Source organism: Microcebus murinus, chromosome 14 (assembly GCF_040939455.1).
Source record: "Microcebus murinus isolate Inina chromosome 14, M.murinus_Inina_mat1.0, whole genome shotgun sequence".
Lineage (NCBI taxonomy): Eukaryota > Metazoa > Chordata > Mammalia > Primates > Cheirogaleidae > Microcebus > Microcebus murinus.
In genome coordinates, this window is record NC_134117.1 from 46567231 (window position 1) to 46589363 (window position 22133).

Sequence of the window (22133 nt, forward strand, 5' to 3'; positions counted from 1 at the left end):
TGCACTTAACACAGTGCCTGGCATATTGTGAGTACTCATTAGCTAGGTTATGTAACCCACTAAAAAAGCATGCCTATTTTAACTGGAGAGGATTTGCTGAACCACGCCAATTACAAAATGTACAAGAAACCCATGTTTAGCTTTGGGAGTCCAAAGACTTTAAACTCAGGGTTAAGATTAAAGTCATGGTATCTAATGTCTTGTTTTTCCAGTCATCATCTACTACTGTCAAACGTTAGTTTACTTCACAGAGAATAATGCCTCTGTGAACTAACTTCACAAGAGCCTGATTTTTGCACATTTTTTCCTAGCCTCTGAATTACCTAGTGAATCCACCTGCATTTACCAAAGCCCCCTCCCCCTTCTCAGGCAAACCGAAGTTTGATGATCACTAGTATTCAGAATCTATGACCACAGTAAATGGCCTCTCAAGTCCTCCCAGCAAAAAGACTATCGTGCTCTGTAACCAGAAGAGCAGCGTCATCAGGCTCTAATGCAAACAACAGCTGGGCCCGGCTGTGCAGAGTAACCGTGGTGATCATCAGGGACGGGTTCGACCTCCTCACCTCCTAGGAAACTTAGAGAACTACCAAAGGGCCGCCCAGCAATCCCCGCGGTAGACATTGCTGCCTAGGCGACCACGAGGAGCTAAGTTTGACTCAGCCTCCTTCTCAAGGGCAGGACCAAAGGAAGGCGACCCTGGATGGCTGACCAGGCTCCAGCGGCGCCAGAAGGTTAACGACCCTCTTGCCCTGTTTCTTGTGAAGGCCAAGAGCCTCCTCTCCCACACAGGCCAGCTGCCGGAAGTGCGTCACCCAAACCTGCTGGGGATGCTGGGAGTTGTAGTTAAGTGGACACTTCTCGCACCCCAATTCCTCTTTTTACAAACAAGAAAACGTCTTGAAACCCTGAAGAAGATCGCTTTATGCCCAACATGTCTAATAATCCCTCCGTTTTGCAGTCGCCAAAGCGCACTCTCAGCGCTCAGGCGGAAAGAGGACTACAAGTCCCAGCATGCTCCGCTGGGCTGCTGGCGCGCCCGGCCACCGTCCTAAGTACGGGCCGCATGAATGGGGCGCCGGGCGTAAGGCGAAGCCTGGCACGGTCCGCGGGGCCGCTACCTGCTCCTGGCGCGTGAGTACGAGGTGTGGGCCGTGCGGCGTGCGCGTGCGCGTGCGCGCGGCGAGAGCGCCAGGCCGTTGCAGGCGCGCGGCTGCTAGGGTTGACGGCGGCGCCGCGCGCCCGAGGGGCCGGTGGTTGCGGGGCCTCCCGCCTCGACCCGGGCTGCGGGCAGCCGTGGCGGCCGCCGGGGACCGCAAGGGGCGGAGGAAAGGAGGGGGCCGGGCCCGGCACGCGGAGGAACAACCGAGCATGCCCCGGGACAACATGGCCTCCCTGATCCAACGGATCGCCCGCCAGGCTTGCCTCACCTTCCGGGGCGGCGGGGGCGGCCGCAGAGCTTCCGACCGCGGCGCGGCGTCTGGCCCCGAGGCGCCGATGTCGCCAGGCTTCCCGGAGAACCTGAGCAAGCTGAAGAGCCTGCTGACCCAGGTCCGCGCCGAGGACTTGAACATCGCCCCGCGCAAGGCCACGCTGCAGCCACTGCCGCCCAACCTGCCGCCCGTCACCTACATGCACATCTACGAGACCGACGGCTTCAGCCTGGGCGTGTTCCTGCTCAAGAGCGGCACGTCCATCCCGTTGCATGACCACCCGGGCATGCACGGCATGCTCAAGGTGCTGTACGGCACCGTGCGCATCAGCTGCATGGACAAGCTGGAGGCGAGCGGCGGGCAGCGGCCGCGGGCCCCGCCGCCGGAGCAGCAGTTCGAGCCGCCGCTGCAGCCCCGGGAGCGGGATGCGGTGCGGCTGGGCGTGCTGCGCTCGCGGGCGGAGTACACCGAGGCCAGCGGTCCCTGCGTCCTCACGCCGCACCGGGACAACCTGCACCAGATCGACGCAGTGGACGGGCCCGCCGCCTTTCTGGACATCCTGGCCCCGCCCTACGACCCAGACAATGGCCGGGACTGCCACTATTACCGGGTGCTGGAGCCCGTCAGGGCCAAGGAGGCCTCTGGCTCGACCTGTGACCTGCCCCGAGAGGTGTGGCTCCTGGAGACCCCGCAGGCCGATGATTTCTGGTGCGAGGGAGAGCCCTATCCAGGTCCCAAGGTCTTCCCTTGAACCCGCCGGCGCTCGGGAGCGGGGGGCCGAAGACGCGCCCTAGCCTATCAGGGCCTGGCTGCCCGCGACCCTCCACAAGGGCTCTGCCTCTGCCCCTATCCTGGGCGTTGGATCTACTGGAATCAGCAGTAGCCGCTTCCTCGGCAGCTTTGGGAAGCACGGGCGAGTGGACCACAGCCACCGGGCACGGTTTTGGGGGCGGGGTGGGCGGGGAAGCTAGGTTGTTTCCTGGTACAGTCACTGCCACCAGGGCTTTGATTTGGGAGGAGTGGGGCAGGGGACCATCTGAAGCGCTTCCATCCTAAAGCCATAATGAAAATATTTTCTTCCTCTGTTCCCCATTCCATGCAAAATAAAAAACTAAATCTACCCCCCCCCTTCGGTAAATAGGATTTGTTTTCCACTCATGCCCGTACACCCTTTTACTCCTTGTAGTTTTAACTTATTATTGACTGCGCATGACCCAGTGGTCAAGTCATTGGTTAAAAACTAGGTTTAAAGAGATGAGCTGTTGAAAGTGAGCTGCCCTGTCTAATTAATTCCTTGTGAAAATTAAATCACTCGTTCTGAGTTCAGGGGTCACCCTCAAAACATAACTATGCATGTAGAGGACAAGATTGATTTTCTTTCCTCCCCTTGCCCAGTAGTCACATCTAGTTTACTCAGGCAGCATCTACTAAGAAATTAAGCGCTTGCATATCTCTCCGACGTGGTCACTAAAAGCTTATCTTCCCCATGAATCTCCACGTCTGTGAGTTGAGCAGATTTCTTGTTGCAGATTCACCTTTAATGCAAACAGTATATTATCCTCAAGTGACTTTTTTTCTTAATGTACTTTAAGAGGTTATAGTGTAATTCTGTATTTTCTAGCCGGAAGATTTAAAGGAGCTGAAACTGTTATGCTTCCAAACAACTGAATGTAAAACATTCTTAGCCAGCTATTAAATTCCATACCCCTATTTACTTTCAATATCTTCCTGTAAAAGTAGAGGAAAATATTATGTTGATGACTGTTTCATATTCTCTCAGGAACTCTAATGTTCCAGAGGGTTGGTGGTTCCAGCTGTGTTGCTGGCAGTGTTATGTCAACCCTCTCCCTAAAACGAGAGAGCAACTGCTCGGTTGTCTAATGTGGTTTTCTGTAGGAAGAGGTAGAAGGCACAGATGATCAAGGCTAGAGAATTAAGAATTAACTACTACTAGCCATTTTAGGGCACCAAAACTTGGGATTAAACATTTCTCACTCCCAAGTCTTGAACAGTTGTGCTATCTGTGACTAGTTTTAATTTTGTCCTTTTAATAGGCTGAGCAACTTTACCTTGTTTACAGATGTATTGACACCATTTGCTTCAGGCGGTGGAGCACTGTTTCCCCCTTTTTACTATTTATAGGATTCCTTTTTTCACAAAACTTTTAATAAAAACAAACTGTAGAAATAAACACATTAAAATTTGTCCAGCTGTCGTCTAAGCCCTCTTGATTGACTTGCCCAAATGGCAATAAAGTTCTAATATTTGTAATAAAGGGAGGTTTGCTATTATTGGGGGAAAGTATTTGTTGATCCTGTGGGGAAACAGCATGTGCCTTTGCCTCTTTATACACACTGGGTGTACAGAGACCCAGGGTGAAGGAGTAATTGTTCCCAATTTTTAAAACAACATGAAAAAGCAAATTAATTGATGAATTTTTTTTTTTAACAATAAAGATGCTAATTCAAGAGGACATGCCATTATGTTGTAAAACCTGTCACAGGCAAAGCACCAAGCACTTCCTCCAGGGTTGCTAAAATTGTTTTATTGTAGCTTCACATTCTGGTGTGGTTTAAAATGCCTTGGGGGCAGTTTGAAGCAGCTCTTCTTGCCAGTCACTTTGAAAATTAGATATGCAAATGATTTTCTTAGAAAACTCTAATATGTTTATTTTTTTTTCATAGCACAGTAATAAATGTGGTTATCAATCACATACTTTTTTGAATTGTAGCAAAAAGTTGATAGTTTACAAAGATTGTTGGTAGCAATGTATTTGTTAATAATACAACGTGGAGTACATTAAACCTACAAAAACTCATCCTGGCCACAGGACAGTAATAAAAGAAGAATTATTATGAAAGACTTCATTATGAAAAAATGTTTTAAGTCCTCAATTACAAGCAATTTGGAAGAAAAAAACTAAGGTGCTTTTCAAAAGAGTAACTGAAATTGTTGTATGCCAAAAGAGCAATATGGTATCTCTAATTTAGTTCAATAAGAACCGTGAAGCTTTTGGTACACTAATAAATTCTGAGTAAATTAATGGTGAAAACAAAATGTAACTTGTTTTAGTGAGCCACTAAGGAAAGGATATGCTCATTACAATGACAAAATGTGATGCAGAAAAAACCGTGCACCTCTATGCATAAACTGTTAGTCACAACTGACTTTATGTGCTGCTATTGTGTTTCCATATAATCCTGCAATATAGATTATGTTTTAATAACAACTGTGGGATAAAGTTTTCTTCCCTTAGGAAATACTAATGAGCACAATGATATTAATCACTTAATTTTTCTGTTGAATAATAAATGCAATAATTGCCTCTCATGGGTGAGAAATCATTTGTCTCAATACTTCTGAAGCTTTAAATTTTCTAGTTATTTCAGTGACCAGTTATATCAATGCAGAATATTATGTATCTACCTACTACCTTATGAGAATTGGTTTTTTCTAAGCCTGATTTGAAAGGATTGAGTTTATACCAACTGCTGTTTATTAAGGAATATGGTAACCTTTTAATGTGCGTTTTGTCAACAGGAGGAGGTTCTCTGAGCTTTTAACGCTAATAGCCCTTAACTTCTCCCCAAATCCACACCTTTTATTCCCCCTTTTTATTGTTTCCTTCTTGGTGCCTCAGTCCTGGCATCCTAGGAGGACACTGTCACCACTTGTCTATTCCAAATGATTCTGAATCTTGTGGTTTAGCCTTACTGCCCAATGAAGAAGCAATGTATCTTTAATTCAGGGCTCTGCCCATTGCTATTCAACTCTAACCTGAGGGTACTACTACTCCTGTAACTGTGGAATTTGGAATTTAGGGTTAGACACAGAAGCCAACCACCAATCACTTTCATTGCAGTGAGGCATCTATTATCAAAGAAGGAAACCACTGGTTAAGCCCCATACAAATACTGAATCTTCAAATCCAGGGCTATTTACGTTTTTGGCTTAAAATCAATGTACTTATGGAGAATAAAGGCATGTTTAAAATTGTTGAAAAATAAATCTTACTTGATTATTGCAAAACAGAATGAAAACGTTACGATATCTACATGTTGATTACTATTAAACATTCATGACCTGTACTGTAAGATTATGTTGTACTAAAAACTGGTTCTACAGATTTCTGAAGTCCCAGTAATAATATACACTTAAAATTAGTAGTTTATTTCCTTGAGAGTGAGCTTTGAAACAGTATGACTGAAAACACATCTGAAACTGTTTAATGTCTGATCATACTATTTCACTATAACAGAAAAAAGCTGCTTTTATATTAAAAGAAAATCTAGTAATGTACGAGAAAGCAAAAATACTTTCATCCTAGAAGGAAAGAATCTTAGGACTTAAATATTTGCTTTCCTCGTATTTTTCCTTTACTGTAGAATGTGTTTAGTTATAGTTTGGACGGACAGCATTTTGAGCACTTGTGGATCCTGACCGCTCTTTCTCACAACAAAATTGTATTGAACTATTAAAATGTCACTGCAGTCATTTTAATATATATAAAACAATCTGCCTTAATCTCATTAGCAGTTAGGATATTGTAATTAAATAGCCTGGTTTATGAACACTTGAAGACCTTCTGTAGGTATAATCAACCTATCTTTAATATGAATTAAACCATCTCAAAAGCATTATGAATCTTAAGGAATTACTCTCCAAAAGTTACTTTTTACTAAAAGCTAACAGTAACAACTGAAACATCAATAATATCATTCAGTCAGGCATATGTAAGAGATCAGAAAAAGCAGACTTCTGTTTCTATGCTTCATTTCTTGAGCAAAGTAAAAAATGAGACACCTGTGAAAAGTACCTGGAATGTTTTAAGCAGAGAACAAAATCTGATTACAAGTATTAGACTTACATGTTGGAATCTAGGAGTAAAAGCCACAAGGCTGGCTCTGAGAAAATGCAGAGGTTTATTCGTTATAGTATGTGCGTTAGAGTGTGGCTACCTCACTAAGCCCATGTCTAGGTGAAAGTGATTATGTAACTGATTTTGCTATCATCAAAATGTCTACAATCTTATTTTTAAAATGACTTTTAGTCTCTTACTTTGTAAACAATTGTTTAGATTATCTTGGTTACAGATACTCTAAAATTTGGCAAGACAATTACATGGCTTATAACACTTGAGTATACTATATTTTAATATAATGAAATCTTTGTAGGAGGGAGATATTTGTTTAAAATATATAATTATCAAAATGTAGAATTGTCTTATTAAAATTGGACAAGCAAGAATGATACTATGCTGACAAGCTGGGAAATAAGAATGTAATAGGAAAGGGCCAGTCACTAAAAAAATCTGACACTTAAGTTTTAAAACCTCTAGTTAGTTAACAGAAAGAGGTCTTCATCCTTGAACTAAGGATAAAGATAAGGAAGAAAAGGGTTAATTACTGCCACAAATTATGTCTCAAAATCTAGTGCTAGTAGGGGCAAAAGGCGATTTCCAGGAGTAGCTGCAACCCTCTGCTTTTCTGAAATACAGGCTGTAATTATGAGCAAAGTCTGAGAGAGTCTTAACAATGGTGAAAGACAAACAGATGAAGGGATTTTAGATACTTTTCCTAAACAGTAGATGCTCCAACATGTTACAGTTGTGTAATGATCTAGAAGAAATGGATGAACTTAAATAGTATTTAGGTCCAAATTTGTGAGTAAAGATGATAACTTCACAAAGGTATGTTTGTTTTGTATGATAGGTCGATAAATTAACTTTTTTGGGTGAATTTATATTTTAAAATCACTACAGAAGGCCTGCAGTAAAATTAGCCCTATAGTGTATTCTTTGCAAACCGTTATCCAGTATCAAGGATGACCATATTTGCCTATTTAATCTAGATTGCCTTTTTTGGAGATATATATATATATATATATATATATATATATATATATATATATATACATACATACACACCAGGAATACTGTGTTGAAATTTTAGAGATTTCTTGAGGGACACCTATCTTATGTAATGAGCTGGGTATTTTGATAGTCACTTCTAGACCCACCAAACCTGTAGCAGATTAATGATCCTTCCAAATAGGGGTAATCAATTAAGAAGTGAAGGTTGGAGAGAAATGAGTCCTGGGGTAATTCCTTTGGCAACCCATTAATGCTGTCATCAGCAACGTCTGAGAGCATTTTTGATCTGAAGAGATGATAGCGCTTTTCAAAAAAGTTTTCTGTGGTCATGAGACTAATCCTGGAACCTGAAAGTCATTTCCAGCTTGACCACGCCACCACACTTTCCACAAAGCCACATCTAGTCTGAGTTCCAGGCCCTGGTCAGGGTTCTGAAAGCAGTTGGGAACGTGTAGTCTCCGAGTGGGCACTTGTTTGTAAGTATTTATTTTCCGGAGCCCACTCAGGAGCAGAGAGAAGCTATAGGCTGTTACAGAGGACGGAACAATGAGTCAAAACAACGCCTCCCCACTTTTACACTAATGCATGGGGGAAATCCCCAGAACGCTACTGTTTGATTATGAATGGAGATTGCTTTGGAGTGAGACGAGTGGTGTCCACGGGCTAGCAAAGATAACCTGGAGGTCTTGGCTTGGTCAAAGCACTTTAACCCACTAGTACTTAGTGCTGTTTTTTAATAGTCCCACAAGTCGTTGGCTGAGTATTTAATTCCCATCAAGTATTTCAGAAACGATTTCTGCAGCAAAAATATTGTTGAAAAGTATTTATTTACACTATAGTCATAAACCATCCATTATCTGAACTTCAGTTAGTGGTTTTACGTTAGAATAGATCATTTATTTTTCCACAACTATTAAGAGCTAATAACCAAACAAATCAGCTCCAGTAACATTATGTACATTCTTATCTGAAATTTGACTACAAAGGTAACACTTTTAAGTCACAAAACAGAGCATACAAAAATATACTTTCTAAAAAAAATTCCAAATATTAATAGGCAGAAATATACAGCCATACTAAACCCAGGGAGTAATTTTTTTTCCATAGTAAGGCAACCCATTTACATGCAGACCCTGTCACATTGTCTACATCACACAAGGCACCAAGGACACTTCCAACACAATTGCATGCATCCTATTTTCAGAGAATATATATGTACATCCCCCTTAAATAAGTTAATCTCTGACTCATTTCAAGAGATCATAAATGCTTTACATTTTTTTCCCAAAGGTTCTGAACTTGGAGAACAGTGTACATCAAAAATACACAAAATATGAGTGGATATACACTGAAAAAAATAGTCTATGTTTCTCAAACAACTCATAAAGGAGCAGATATTGCTATGCTTCTCCCATCACATTGCACTTCTGTTCTCTGAGTTTATAATACATATTGCTTAAAGGGTTGAGACGACTAGATAAGCTTTGATTCATTGTTCTAGAGCCACAGAATGTGGCATAAAGGCCATGCTTCACTTATTGTACAGTATTCCCCCAAATCAGTCCCAAGCCATAAAGTGCATATCAGTTTTGCATGTCTTTTTGCTGTCCCCGCTTGGAGGAATCAGCATCTCCCAACCTACTGCCGAAAAAGTCTTAGATCAACTATGGCATCCACGATCACAAAAACCTGTAATGGGTTGAAGTAAGGGGAAGGGCTAGCAAAAACCTAGTCAAACAACCCTTTAAAGCAGGGTGGGACCTCAGCCCTGTTGGCCAGAACCCCTCCAACCCCCTTCTGACCTCCCCATTGCCTTGGGGTGATGGTCAACTCACCTAAGAGAGACTAAAATGGGGCAAGTTTTAGGAAGGACTTGCTTCCAAGTGGACAGTGGGGCAGTGCTGGGCTCCACCAAAGCCCTCTGCCCAACAAAGGGAGGGAGGGGCGGGGAAGGGTGGTAGTGTTTGTCGTGCAGCTCAAGTGGACGGAGGGCCTTCGGGACCTCAAGGAGCTGGTGTGTCAGCCCGAGTCTCATCTCAAGGTGTCCGGGTCCGAGAGGAGCAAGGGGCCAGCGGCCCTCCGCCAATGGTGCTGCTGCTGCCGCCGCACAGGCTGCCCCCAGCCTGCGTGCCCCCGGTGCAGGAGGCCGTGGAGGGGGCCGGCACCGAAGCCGAGGGGCCACTGCTTTTCCGCTCCTTCTGTCTCAGGTGGATCTTAGTGTGGCGCTTCCTCTCGTCGCTCCGGGCAAACTTGCGGCCACAGTAGTCACAGGCAAAGGGCTTCTCGCCGGTGTGGGTGCGGATGTGGGTGGTGAGGTGGTCACTGCGGCTGAAGTTGCGCATGCAAATACGACACTGGAAGGGCTTGTGCCCTGTATGGATTCGGATGTGCCGTGTCAGCTCGTCGGAGCGGGAGAACCGCCGGTCACAGCCTTCTGCTGGGCACGGGTAGGGCCTCTCGTGCACTGGCGTCTTGCTGGGTCTGTTGGGGTACTTGCGAGGCCTCAGAATGGGCCGCAGGGGCAGGTGGTGTGGGTTATAGGCGGCGGCAGCGGCCGCTGCTGAGCTGCTGCCAGGCAGCCGGGGTCCCTCGCTGCCTCCACCGGCCCCTGGTCCTGTGACCCCGGCACTGGGCCCCCCCAAGGTAAAGTTACGAATGGTGGAGAGTGGAGTGAGTGGAGGGGGGACCCTCAGGGTGTCCAGGGGACAGGGAAAGGGCTTGCGGTCAGGGCCAGCTGTACCATGTAGGTCTCTCTGGCACTGAGATGGAAAAAATCCAGGATAGTCTGGGATCATGGGGAAGAGACCTGGGTCCGTGGCTGGCTTCGGGGATGGATAGGAAGGAGGAGGTGGGTAGGCCAGAGAAGAAGAGGTGGAAGTGGTGGTTGCCGACAGGAACGCAGAGGGGTCCTGGTAGAGGTCTCCTGCACAGCCAGAATAAGGAGGAGGAGGCGGTGGCGGAGAGTAGAGGTGGTCCAGGTCAGGCTGGGTCTGGGACATGGTGCACACACCTAGGGGTCCTGTGGCCAATGGGTTGGGGGAGGCAGAGGTGACGCTGGACGAGGCTGTGGTCGAAGCTGGGGAGGTGACCCCTTGCAAGATGCCTGCACTCACAATATTGATGATGCCTTCTGGATAGCAGCTGGCACCAGGGTACTGGGGGTCAATGGAGAACTTGCCCATGTACGTGAAGGTCTGGTTCCTGGGCGCGGAGACGGGAGCAAAGCCACCGGGATATGGGAGATCCAAGGACCTCTTCTCTCCAGTCATGTCAATGTTGATCATGCCATCTGGGAAGGGAAAAGGCAGATTGGAGGTGGAGCAATGAGAATCCCTTCTCACCCCCTCTCACATGGGTCCACTCCCAAGACCCAGGATCCCAACACTGTAGAGCTGGGGCAAAGTCCAAAGGGTGCAGAAATTGGGACCTAGCGACAGTAAAAACAGGCTAGCCCAAGATTCCATTGTGGCAACCAGTGACAGTCTGGAACTCAAGAACTACCTCCAGGAAAGCAGAATGAATCTTTTCCCAACCCCCCACCCCAAGCCATCTGTGGCTCTAGTCCCCAATAAAAACACCCAATAATAGCAACAATATTTAAAAAATTCCCCTTCTGCCTGGAACTTCTCTCCCTCTTTTTTGCCTGGTAGATCCGAAGACTGGAGCACCAGAACAGATACCACCCAAGAATCAACCGATCCAAGCTAATGCCACGAAGGTGCCAAACCGAGAGGGGAGCCCAAGACAGGGGTTGGTGATTTCCCGGCTGCTCCCCATCCTTCTGTCCCTCCCCTCCCGCTGCGTTCAGCTGATGGCTGCAGGAGAGAACCGGGAAAGAAAGGAGTCTGTAGGTTTCCCTTCCCTCCCACCTTCTCAGCCTTGCCCGACACAGCGCGTCCCCCCTCAGCTCAAGGCCAGTGGCCGGGCTTCGAGGAAGGCGCGGGGGCCGCGGGAGACGACTTTCCACAGCATCGCCAAGGAAACCGGCGGCGCCGGTGCCCCCGCGGGCCTCCCTCCGCAGTCCGGGGGCTGCTTCCCGCCGTTGCCCGCCCTCCTCTGCCACCTACTCCCTGCCTCCGCCGGCCTGAGCCCCCGCCTCGCTAACCCCCTCAACTTCGCGGGCGGCGCGCAGGTGGGGGCGCGCCTCCAGGCCGCGGGAGGAGAGCGCTCCGAGATTTGCCTGGAGTCGGCTCTGCCAGGGAGGGTGCTACGGGCGCTCTCCTCTGGCGCTTCTCCGCCGCTCGGCTCTCCAGACGCGTAGCTCTCCCCGGGAATCCCGAACTTTACTGTCACTTTGCCCCTATCCCGGGAGAGGGGAGGTCGACGCGCCGCCGCAAGGGCCTGCGCAAACCTGGGAGCCCGAAGGGGCGCCTCTTCCACCTCCATCCCTGCGCTCGCCCGGGGCTGGGCGCGCCAGGGCGCACGCACGGCGGTTCGCTGGCGACCTGGCGCATCTGCCCGCGCGCCCAGCTCCAGCTCCCTGGTCCCTGCTCTCGCGGGCTCTCCCTGCACCCATTTCCAGTCTTCAAAGCCAGTGCAGTCAGCACTGTCCACCTGGAGCCCCAATCCTCTCCACCGATTCCCACACACCCACTGCACCCCACCCACCACCTCCCGGCCGCGCAGGTCCCGGCCTGCGAAGGAGACACGCGGCTTACCTCCGGCCACTCCGTTCATCTGGTCGAAGGGGCCTCCCAGTTCGGCATTGGGAAAGATGGTCACCGACGTGGCGGCGAGGTCCTCCACCGGATAGATGTTGTCAGACAGCTGGTGCACAAAACCACTGAGAGTTACTGGGATTTTGTCTACGGCCTTGGCGGTCATCATTTGCTCCTCGCACAACCTGGAGACCCAACTCCCTCGCTACCTGGAGTGTCAGAGAAGCCGTTTTGGAGAGGAGTTGGACTGAGCCTGGACTGGTATCTCCTTGTGCCCTCCACACTTAAAAACAGCCACCAAAAAAAAAATAAAATAACAAAAAGAAAAAATTCCAACAGAAATAAAACTAGCAAACAAGTTGCTGGATTTTTTCTTAAAGAAAGAAGAAAAATGTCTATTTGCCACTGACTCTCTCCTGTGTTCCGGTTGCTGAGAAGCCAGGAGTTGCTGGTGTAGTGTTATTATAACAGTCAGTGTGTCCCCTCGCCGAGCTATTAATCAATTGCTGCTCGCTCAGTTAGACGGAAAGTGTTGCTCTAAGTATTTATGGGCAGGTCTTCAATGCCCGTGACGTCGCTGCCCATATATGGACTGAGGAACAGGGCTGGGCCAGGCGGCTTTTGCCGTCACATGGCTGATTTGCATACGGGCTCGGCCGCGCGGGCTCCGCCGGGCTCGCGACTCGGGGCTGGCAGCCGGCGGGGACCCGCGGGGGTCCGAGGCGCGCGGCGCGACTCGCAGCCCGCGTCCCGGGCACGGGCCTGGGCGGGCAGCGGGGCTGCGCGGAGCCCGCCGGGGCCGCCGCGGGAGAGCGAGCGGGTCGGGGCTGCGGCTTGGCCTCCCGGGGCGGGGAGGAATTCCGGTTCTCCGGGACTTTCCAAAAAAGGCGAAGATCCGGTGCCGGCGGCTCCGCCTCCCCGGCCCTTGTTTGGGAGCCATTCCGGAAAATTAAACTTCGGAAAGAAACCGAGCCGAGCCGAGACACTACAGTCAAACCCCTACTCACTTTCTTGGCAGCTCAAAACCGCAAGCAAAAGAAGGCAGCGAAGAAAAAAAAAAAAAAAAAGAGCTACATGCATTCACGGAAGCTGACTGCTTTTTTCTGAATTACTTGGTGGAAAGAAGTGGCTGGTGATAAGAGTGAATGTGGTATTGCTTTTTTGGAAAGTCTGTTCTATTTATACAGGAGCGAAAACGGAACAGGTTTGGGTTGTTTGTTTGTTTGAGTATTTTGGGCACCTTGGGGCTTGGGGGGGCGGGTAGGCCCGACCCTGGGAGAAGCAGAATCACAGGGGGGAGCTTCGAGAGAAATCCTCAGTCGGAGACACCCTCCTTCCTCTGCCCGCGCGCTCCCCGCCCCCCTTCAGCTGCCGCGCGGAGCGGGCGCCCTTCCCGGCGCGTCTGGGCGGGCGGCTGCGTGGGGGCGTCCAGATGGAGGCTTGGACACTCACCCTGCCCCGCCACACGCACACGCACACACACTCGCTCCACTTCCGCTACACACTCCCGCCCCCGCTGCCCTCTTCACACACCCACTCGCGCACCTTACGCTACACACCTCCCTGTTGACAGCGTGCGCCCGCGCGCGCCCGCCCGGCCCGCGGGGTGCCCGGCCCGCGGGGTGCCCGGCCCGCGGGGTGCCCGGCCCGCGGGGTGCCCGGCCCGCGGGGTGCCCGGCCCGCGGGGACGGACGCTCTGGAGAGGCGCCGTCCGCAGCCTCACTGCTCGTCCGGGCCGCCACAATGCCCCGTCCCCGACAGCCTACGCTGCGGGCGTGCGCCCTGCCCGGGCCGGCCGCGACACACACACTGGGAGGAATGCGCTCCCTCCCCCTTGCCAAGGGACACCTCGGCCAGCCCAGCGCGTCGCAAGTGACAGCGAGCAGCATCTCTAACGCCAGTTTCAAGCCGCCATCACCCCACAGGCGTTTCCCTTTGCGAGTAAAAAACAAACCCCAGTGGAAACCTTTCTGTTTGGCTCCCAAAGCATTTTCTAAAAACTTTTCCAAAGGTGCAGTGGGCGGCAGGTTCTGGCTCGCCGGGCGCACGCTCCCGCCTCCCGCCGCGCCCCAGCCCGCTCCGGGCCTGGCCGGGGGCCCCGCTGGGGGCTGGTCCCCGGTCCCCAGCCCGGCGCGCGCCGTCTGCCTAGCCCGTGGTCGTTAGAGCAGGCTGCGAACTGCCCCAGCCCCTTCCCGCTCCAGAGCCGGGGAGGCCGGGAATAGAGCGCAGGGGCAGCCTCGCCGGCCTGGCGCACCCCGTTCCCACCCCTGGCCCGGAGCGCCCCAGCCTCCCGGGGGCTGCGGCGGGCGGGAGCCACAGCGCCACGCCGTGGAGGGAGCGCGGAGCTGCAGGCGGCTCTCCAGCCGCTCACCTGCCGCGGCCGCAGCGGGCGCGCCAGCTCCCTCCCGCCCGGTAGCGAGCGCCGTCAGGGGCTCCGGGGCGGCCCGGAGCGGCCTGTGCTCCTCCGCCCGAGCGCTGCTCGTCCCCCTGCCCGCCGGAAAAGCTGGGCTCTGGCAGCCCGCCATCTCTCTGCCTGCAAGCGCCCAGAGCAAATTTGGGAAAGTTTTTCGCTCGCACTGCGCGCTCTTTTCCAACTGGGGATAAAAATAAAAGGGCAAAGGAAAAAAAATAGCAGCAAGGTGAGCACCCGTGTAGGTACCTCACGCCCAGCAAAAACGTGCAAAAGTCTCGTTTCTTTAAAAAAAAGAAATAGAAGAAAGCCGCGCTCTTACCACGTGTGCCAGCCCGCTCCGCCTGCGCTCCGGCGGGTCCCGCGGCCCCCGCGCTGACCATGGGCAAGACGACGCCTCGGAGGGGAGCCCGACTCGCATCTCCAGCCCTGGATCCGAAAGAAGGGGGGAAAGCCGAATTATGCAAATGTGGATCCCGGCGGCGGCGGGGCTCGGGTTACGGCCCCCGCCGGCCCGAGGTGAAGCACCCACCGGCGACTGCTCGAGCTTCGCTCCTCTCGGCGCACGTGGGCGGCGGGCGGGCGAGTTGCCGCGGCAGTCCTGCGGCTGGCGCTGCTGCCAACCCCGCCGGCGGTCGCCGCGCGCCGCCCCGAGGGGGAGCTCCTGGACGCCCGAGCGACCGGCGAGCAGGGCACGGAGGGCGAGACGCCGGCGGGGGGCGGCCGGGTGGAGGGGGAACGCGCGGTTTGCGGCTGCCACCGTTCCCGGAGGGGGAGGCCAACAGGGTCAGATGGCGGAGGGGGCCCCACCAAGGAGTCTTGAAAGCACGTTGGAGTACATGGGAGTGACTGACCCTCTGAAATTCTTCCGAGCTCTCCAAGGACTCACACCTCCTGCGAGAGGCGCGCTCCGTCCAGTCCGCGGTGCGCGGGGAATGGGTGGGGGCGGGGGCGGTCTGCTGCTGCAGGGAGGCCCCGGTGGGTGCCTGCGGCCAGCCCTGGGAGGCCTTTCCTGAACCTCCGCTGGAAACCGGTCAGTAGATACTTACTGTAACCTTTTGTTTTTTAAAAAGAGTGTCTCTTTAAGTACAAACCCTTAAATACGGCCAGTGCAAGATAATGGAACAAAATCAAGGCGCACTCATTTCAAGCCAGCCACCCTGTGAATAGGTAGTAAGTTCCGAAAGCTAAAGTGACTTGCCTGCAGTTACGCAGCTGGTAAGTGGTTGTGTCCAAACTTGCAACCGGGTCCTCTGAATCCAAGTTCAGTGCCCACTGGTCGCTACATCATGCCCTCAGGAAAACCCAGTTCCGGAAAGTGAACCGTTCTTGAAGATTGGGAACCTGACCGCCCACTAGGGAAGAATCAGGTCGCCTTCGTCAATTTCATCGCCTTTCTTTGGCATTTCTGAGGAGAGGAAAGATGAGGTCAGGGCTTTCTAAGGGCAAGGGTGAAGGGTGAAGGGGCTGTCGTGGACATGACCCCTCCCCAGCAGAAAGGGAGAATTTGAGTTCTTGGGTTCTCCACACCTGCATTATGGGTGGAATGATCAGGTTGGCACACGGCCAGTCACCTAAGCACAGACATAAGAGAAGCCAACCCCACAGTATCCTTCCTGGAGGCAAGAAGAGAGGACAGAAGAAAAGTAGGGACACATAGAAATTCTAGAGGTGTTTACTGAACAAGGTACTGTGCTGAGGGGGGAGGGGCGATGTGGACGTTGAATGCAAAGATCTACCATGGATGGTCCCTACTGTTAAGCATTTGAACTTTTTTGTTTTGATTAAAAACTCAACAAATAAACACCTTTCTTTGAAATAGAGTTGTCAAAATGCCCAGGTAAATGGGGCACTCCAAGATGTATCAGGGTTACTAAAAGAGTAGCGAATTGATGCCAGATTCCAGTTTGTTTTGTCCAGATTCCAGATCCAGGAAGTGAAATATTAAGGAAACAGAGAAGCCCTTTAGTAGGCTTGCTCCTGGCCTCCCAGGGCAGGGTGTGGGGATTCAAACCTGGGAGGCAGCCCGAGGGTCCTAGGTGGCCCTCAGAGTCCCCTCTCTGGGTGGTTTTCAGTTTTTTTTCTCAGACTTGCAGTTCTCATTGACAGTGTGGCGACAGGATCACAATCAGCCATGAGGGATATCACAAATAATTTGTTAACATCTGCATTTTGATTTATTAAGAGACATTTTTGCACTTCATTGCAGGCTCTCCCTATTGTAATGTCTTTTTTATTCACTTCCATACTAATACTGTCACTGGAGTGGGAGACAAAAGAGTATCAGAGTTTCCCTTAGCTGTGGACATGCATGAGGGTGTGGATCCTGAACTCCAGTGGCACAGAACATGTGCCTGTCAGTGAAAATCAGGCCAGCTGCCAACTCTGCCATCCAGCCAAGCCTTCTTAAAGGTGCCCCTGTGTGGTGAAAAAAACTGATGAATGGTTCCCCACGTTCAGCTTCTCACTACTAATCTGGTAATCTCAGGGGCTATAAACCAAGCCCAGGTTATGCCAACCAAAATTGTTGTGAAGCCTAAGCAAAGCATTGCTTTGTACCAGTCCAGTGTGCCATCAAAGTCATGTGTCATTGGTTAAATAATCTGGACAGGAGATAAAAGCCCTATGACCTTATTTTGTAGAAGCAGCAGCACTGGCCAAGCAGTAGGTGCTCGGGTTCCCATTAGATAATTCTTGAGCACCTACTAGGCATCCAGCACTACACCAAACCCTAGGGATACAATGGTGCCTAAAACCAGGTCTTATTCCCACCCTATGGAGCTACTAGCATGGTGCATCACACAAATATACGATTACAAACAATGATAATGTTTGATCCAAAACAGAAAGACTTGCATTGGTGGTTCAGTGGTAGAATTCTTGCCTGCCAATGGAAAAAAAGGACAAAGGACCCAAGCAAGTCTAGGAGTTGAGGAAGACTTCCCTAAGCAGTGATCTGAAGGATGTGCCAGGATTAGGGGAAGATTTGTGGAAGGAGCAATCCAGGGAGAAAGAGCAGGTGTTGAAAGGCCCCAAGGTGGGAGGAAGCAAAGTTCATTTGTGGAATAGAGAAAGTCTAGTGTGGGTGGAAACTTTCAAGGTCCTCTTCCATGCCTAGTGTGCTGGGGCTGAGGGTATCAATACAGGCATCCTCCTGGGGAGATTCTCCCAGAGAGATTTTAATCTCTACAATTCTCCCTTTTCTCTGCCATTTCTTTTTCTGGCTAATGACAGTAGCATTATAAGTGTTACGTTTGAGATTTTTTTTGCCACTCAACTTCTGCAAACAAATGAGAACATGCCAACAAAGTTTTGGCAAGGAGAACATATACAGAAATGCTTATTGACATCAGCATTGTGTCTCAGTGACAGTCTTAATGAAGTAAGATTCCTTAGTTGCCTATTTCTCAATAAGGAAATGACAGACAATGAATTTTGTCCCATTTAAAATGAATAGAGCATGTAAGTGCAGCCTTTCTAGGGGAAACGCATCATATCAAATCTACAGATTATCATTGCTGGCAAAAGATAAAGGGTAAATCAATCCATCATTTATCATGATCATTTAAGATAAGGTACGTATCAATCTGGCATCCAGGTTAATAAGTGATAGTTTGTCAGTCTGATCGTAAGGGCTCAAAGCATAATCTCCATTCCAAATCCCACCTTTTTATATTTTTTTAATCTTTCAGCTTATACATTTAATTTACTGTTTCTAGTTGTATAAAAAATGAAGTTTGCTATACCTAGGGAACCCAGGGATTTTACGCACATATTACTAGCCTGCCTATGTTACTAGGTTATAGGAAGTAACTTGTCTTTTTCCAAATAACGTAAGACTTCTTATGGAAGCTTTGCTTTTATGTTGACAGAAGGACCAGGCAAGTCAGTGTGTCCAGTTATCAGAGCAGTTGTTTCACAGCATTTAAACCAGAAAAGAAGAATAGAAATCAAACATTTTATATTTCAACTGAATAATCTTGATAAGAATGGTCGCTGTTTGCTACGGCTGTGGTTAAGATTATGGGCTCTTGGTAGCCCATGTGGCCTGGATTCAAATCCTATGGTCCTGAGTTCAAACCATAACTCTGCTCCTACCCGGCTTTGTGTTGTTAAGTAAGTTCTGTAACTTCTCTGTGCCTGTTTCTTCTCCATAAAGTAGACAAAATGATCACTGGGTTGTTTTGAGGGTAAATCTAATAATATATGTAAAACCCATAGCACACTGTTGGTACATAGTTAAGTATTCAGTAATTGTTAGCTATTAAATTATTACAATTATTGACTGCCCACTCTGCACCAGACACTATCCTATGTTTTTCTGGGTTCATTGCTTTACTCCTCACAGCTACATTAAAAAACAGGGCTTCCCACCCCCATTTTACAGTTAAGGGGACTAAGCCTCAGAGGAGGTACACAGCTTGCCCAAGTTCATACAGTTAGTGAGTTTTAGAACCAGAACATGAACTCTGTTCTCTCAATCACCAAAGCCCATGTTTCAAGTACATAATATGATGCAGAACAACCCACAGCAGATAAAATCAAAACAGTAGCTAGCTATACTTCAAATATTGGTATATGAAGTATTCATGATATTCTTCCCCCAAATTCTGAGTTTCAGCTTCGGAGAATATTGATAATACCATTACTGAGGAGGAGAAAAGGGAACCCAGAAGGCAGAGGTTATTGGCTTGTAATTTAAAACAAGTTATACCTTTATGAAAAATGTTATCTAAACCTGGAAAGCCAAGTTCCACATTAATAATAATCTAATTAACATAACACTCCCCCCCCCCAAGATCAAAATGCATAACAATAATAGTGCTGTTGTTCTTCCAAGGAGGAATGTGGATTAGAAATTTAAAATTTAGGCAGAATGGGTCAGGGCAAAATCTGCACTAACTATTGGGTTATCTGCAAACCTAGAGACAGTAAGGCACATTCTTAGCTGTAGGAGCTAATGTAGGAGAACTACAGCTCATGTAGAACTGTCTTGTGTGATCTCCTCACACATGCTCTGTGCCATTGCTTTTTCCATTCAATTGTAAGTCCTCCGAAGGCAGAGACCCTGGAATTGTGCTTCCTGTTTATATTCCAGTCCAGCAGAGTTCTGGATAGGAATCCAACGTGCTTTCCCAGCAGGGAAAGGGAAGGAGACCTAGCCCATCTGAAATTTTCATACTCTATCTTGCCAGATAACTCCTAATTAAGGAGTTATCTGCTCAGACCACTGCATGCTTTGTCTACCAGTTTCTCTGAGAGGTGTCGTATTTCAGAGCAAGGGCAGTTACCTTGGAAAGCATCCTCTGAACAGTTTGTCTCCAGATATTTCCTTTTGCAGAGGTTTAAATCATTAAGTTCTTCAAATGTGCAGTGGGATAAAAAGAAAAGGAAAAAGAAAAAAATTAAAAATAGAAAAAGGAAAACTAAAAAGACAAAAAGGATAAAATTTTTTAAATAACAAATAGATCAATCTTTAAGCTTTGAGGGGCCACCCTCTGCTGTCAGCATAATGGCGCTGCTGACATCATGGCAGCCAGGTGCGAGGACCACTGAGGAGAGGTCAGGCCAGCTCTGCTCCTTCCCGACTCTGCCCCCTGACCTCCTACCGGTCATAGGTGCCGGCAACGCACCCAGCCTGGGGACTGACAAGTACTCAGGGCAAGGAGTCGCAAGACCTCCTTTCCAGTTCTGTCCCTGCCACTGGCTGGTGGCATTACTTTGCATTTGGTGGCTGATGCTGGGAGGAGCCACCTGTGCTTACTACAGTCGCATCACGCAGGGCTTTGGTGGCAGCTTTGAGACACAGGCTTTCCTTTCCCCATATCTGATAATACTTCTTAACCATATGCCAGAGATATGTAGAAACATCACATCCCCCTGTGCCTGCCAGGATTTTAAATAGCAGCCAAAGAGGCCACAGTGTTTAGAGATACAGTTTAAGCCTTCACTATTTTTAGGCAGAAGGGTGGTGGGGACAGGGGAGGAGGCCTGGGTGCAGAGAGAATGCAAGAACCTGGTGCTGGGGCACCACTGTGTCGTGTCGTGGAAAAAGCACTAAATCAATTAGGAAGCATGGCCCACGGTTGCCTCGCGGTAATAATCAGCTCTTAGTAGCAATGGTGCTTAGTATTTGCTGAGCATGCAAGGGTGCTAAGCACTCTGCTAACTAGGATGCCTTATCTCTTTTAAACTACCATCTACCCTATAAAACAGATGTCATTATTCTTTACCGATGAGGAAACTGAGTCATGAAAGCCCAAATTGCAGAACTAATTAAGTGGAAGTGCCAAGACATGAACTCAAGCCGTCTGTCTCCAGGACACCTGCTCCCAGCACCTCCCGCAGCCCGTGTAACTAGACGAGCCGCTTAACTTCTCTGAGCCTCTGTTTCTTCACCTCTAAAATGAGGCTGGACATGCCTGCCCTGACTGTCTTTGGCCACAGCCTTGTGAGGAATCAGAGGCGGAGGATTAAGAACACGTTAGGAAAATCAGGACACGGGCTGCAAATGCCATTGTTGTCTCCCGGGGCGACTGTTTGGGTTGCTTCAGTGACAGGGGTGAATGCAGATTGGGGGAGGGTAGGAGGCAACTTTTATGATTCCAGGACAGGGACAAGGAATCAACCATTGAGCTGAACTTGGAACTTGTTTGCTTGCTGACCAATCACAAGGCCCTTCGGAGTGGTCTCTTTTCCCCTCCTCACATGGGAGAGTGGTCTAGATCTGGGCTCCTTTTCATGTGGAAATGGGCAAGGGGGGAGGTGGGACTCCTAGAGTCTTGTGGCGATTGGAACTGGTCCCTGGTGGGTCTGCATCTCCTGATGCTAGTAACAGGCCCAGACACATGGCCACACTTCGTCCTGAATCCTCATAATTACCTAGATGCCAGTAGTTTCTGTTCAAGGGCCGTTGTGCCTAAGAGACTCTTGTGGTGCCAGCGTGCTCACCGCTGAGTAACTGAATGATTTCAATCAATGGCCTTGTAAGCACACAATCAGAGTCCCCCAGAGACCTGGCAACCACTCGCCTTGTAGAATTAGAATATGATTATTCAGGCAACAGCCTGTGGAAACGTCAAAAAGAGGACAACTAGAATAATTTAGAGCCTCCCTTATCTCTGTTTGAATTTCATGAAACAAGAGGCACCAAAGACATACTCAAAATGACCATTTTAGTCCCTTCATCTGTTCCTCAGAAATCCTAAGGATGGAAGGTGCTTTAACGGGGGACTTATTCCCTCGTTTTCCCTATGTGTTAGGCTTTTCATCCCAAGGCGTTCTCGTATTAATGGCAAAGTGGACTGTTACCAAACAAATGGGAATGGCATCTGGAAGCCCAATATGTACATATCAGGTAAAATCTGGGTGGCTGTAGTTGAACCTGAGTAGACTTGACTTCCTCCCCCTCGTGCAAATCCCTGACAAACAGGACAGAGACCTCTTGTCCAAACTCCCTGGGGTCTGAAAGTCACTGTTGTAACTTACAGACTCAGCCCACCATGTGCTGGGGCAGGGACCATGGAGAAGCGGGTAGGTGAACCGGAGAGTAAGTGAAGACATAGGAATGGGCTTGTCTCACCTCCAGATGCCCAGGCAAGCTCAGGATGTTCTTTAATCCATTCAGCAAACATTTATTAAGTGCCTACTATATGCCAGGTACCATGCTAGGTGCTTAAGACTGCATCAGTGAACAAAACTCCCTGTCTTCATAGAGGTTACATCCTGAAAATTCTTGTGGATTTAGTTTCAGGAACCAA

At 49.2% G+C, this 22133-nt stretch overlaps 2 protein-coding genes across 3 annotated transcripts; one reads left to right on the forward strand and one right to left on the reverse strand.

The window, feature by feature from the left end:
- Positions 1-1042: 1042 nt before the first annotated feature.
- Positions 1043-5441, forward strand: ADO (2-aminoethanethiol dioxygenase). Its single transcript, XM_012762742.3, has one exon. It carries the CDS (start codon positions 1372-1374, stop codon positions 2182-2184), a length of 813 nt encoding a protein of 270 aa, XP_012618196.1. The 5' UTR covers positions 1043-1371; the 3' UTR covers positions 2185-5441.
- A 2672-nt stretch (positions 5442-8113) lies between these two features.
- On the reverse strand, positions 8114-12533 carry EGR2 (early growth response 2). Of its 2 annotated transcripts, XM_012762741.3 has the most exons (3): positions 12173-12532; positions 11964-12072; positions 8114-10594 (listed from the first exon to the last, which is right to left on the reverse strand). In XM_012762741.3, exons 2-3 carry the CDS (start codon positions 11980-11982, stop codon positions 9342-9344), a joined length of 1272 nt encoding a protein of 423 aa, XP_012618195.1. In that variant the 5' UTR covers positions 11983-12072; positions 12173-12532; the 3' UTR covers positions 8114-9341. The 2 variants fall into 2 exon arrangements, with proteins under 2 accessions (XP_012618195.1, XP_075866142.1); XM_076010027.1 differs by having other exon boundaries at positions 11964-12533.
- Positions 12534-22133: the final 9600 nt, after the last annotated feature.

Excerpts from the sequence above, each read along its gene's own strand:
- ADO (XM_012762742.3), top strand. The coding sequence starts at position 1,372 with ATGCCCCGGGACAACATGGCCTCCCTGATCCAACGGATCGCCCGCCAG.
- EGR2 (XM_076010027.1), bottom strand. The coding sequence starts at position 12,132 with ATGATGACCGCCAAGGCCGTAGACAAAATCCCAGTAACTCTCAGTGGT. Across the intron at positions 10,595-11,963 it reads GATGAACGGAGTGGCCGGAG|ATGGCATGATCAACATTGAC; the intron begins GTAAGCCGCGTG and ends TTCCCTTCCCAG.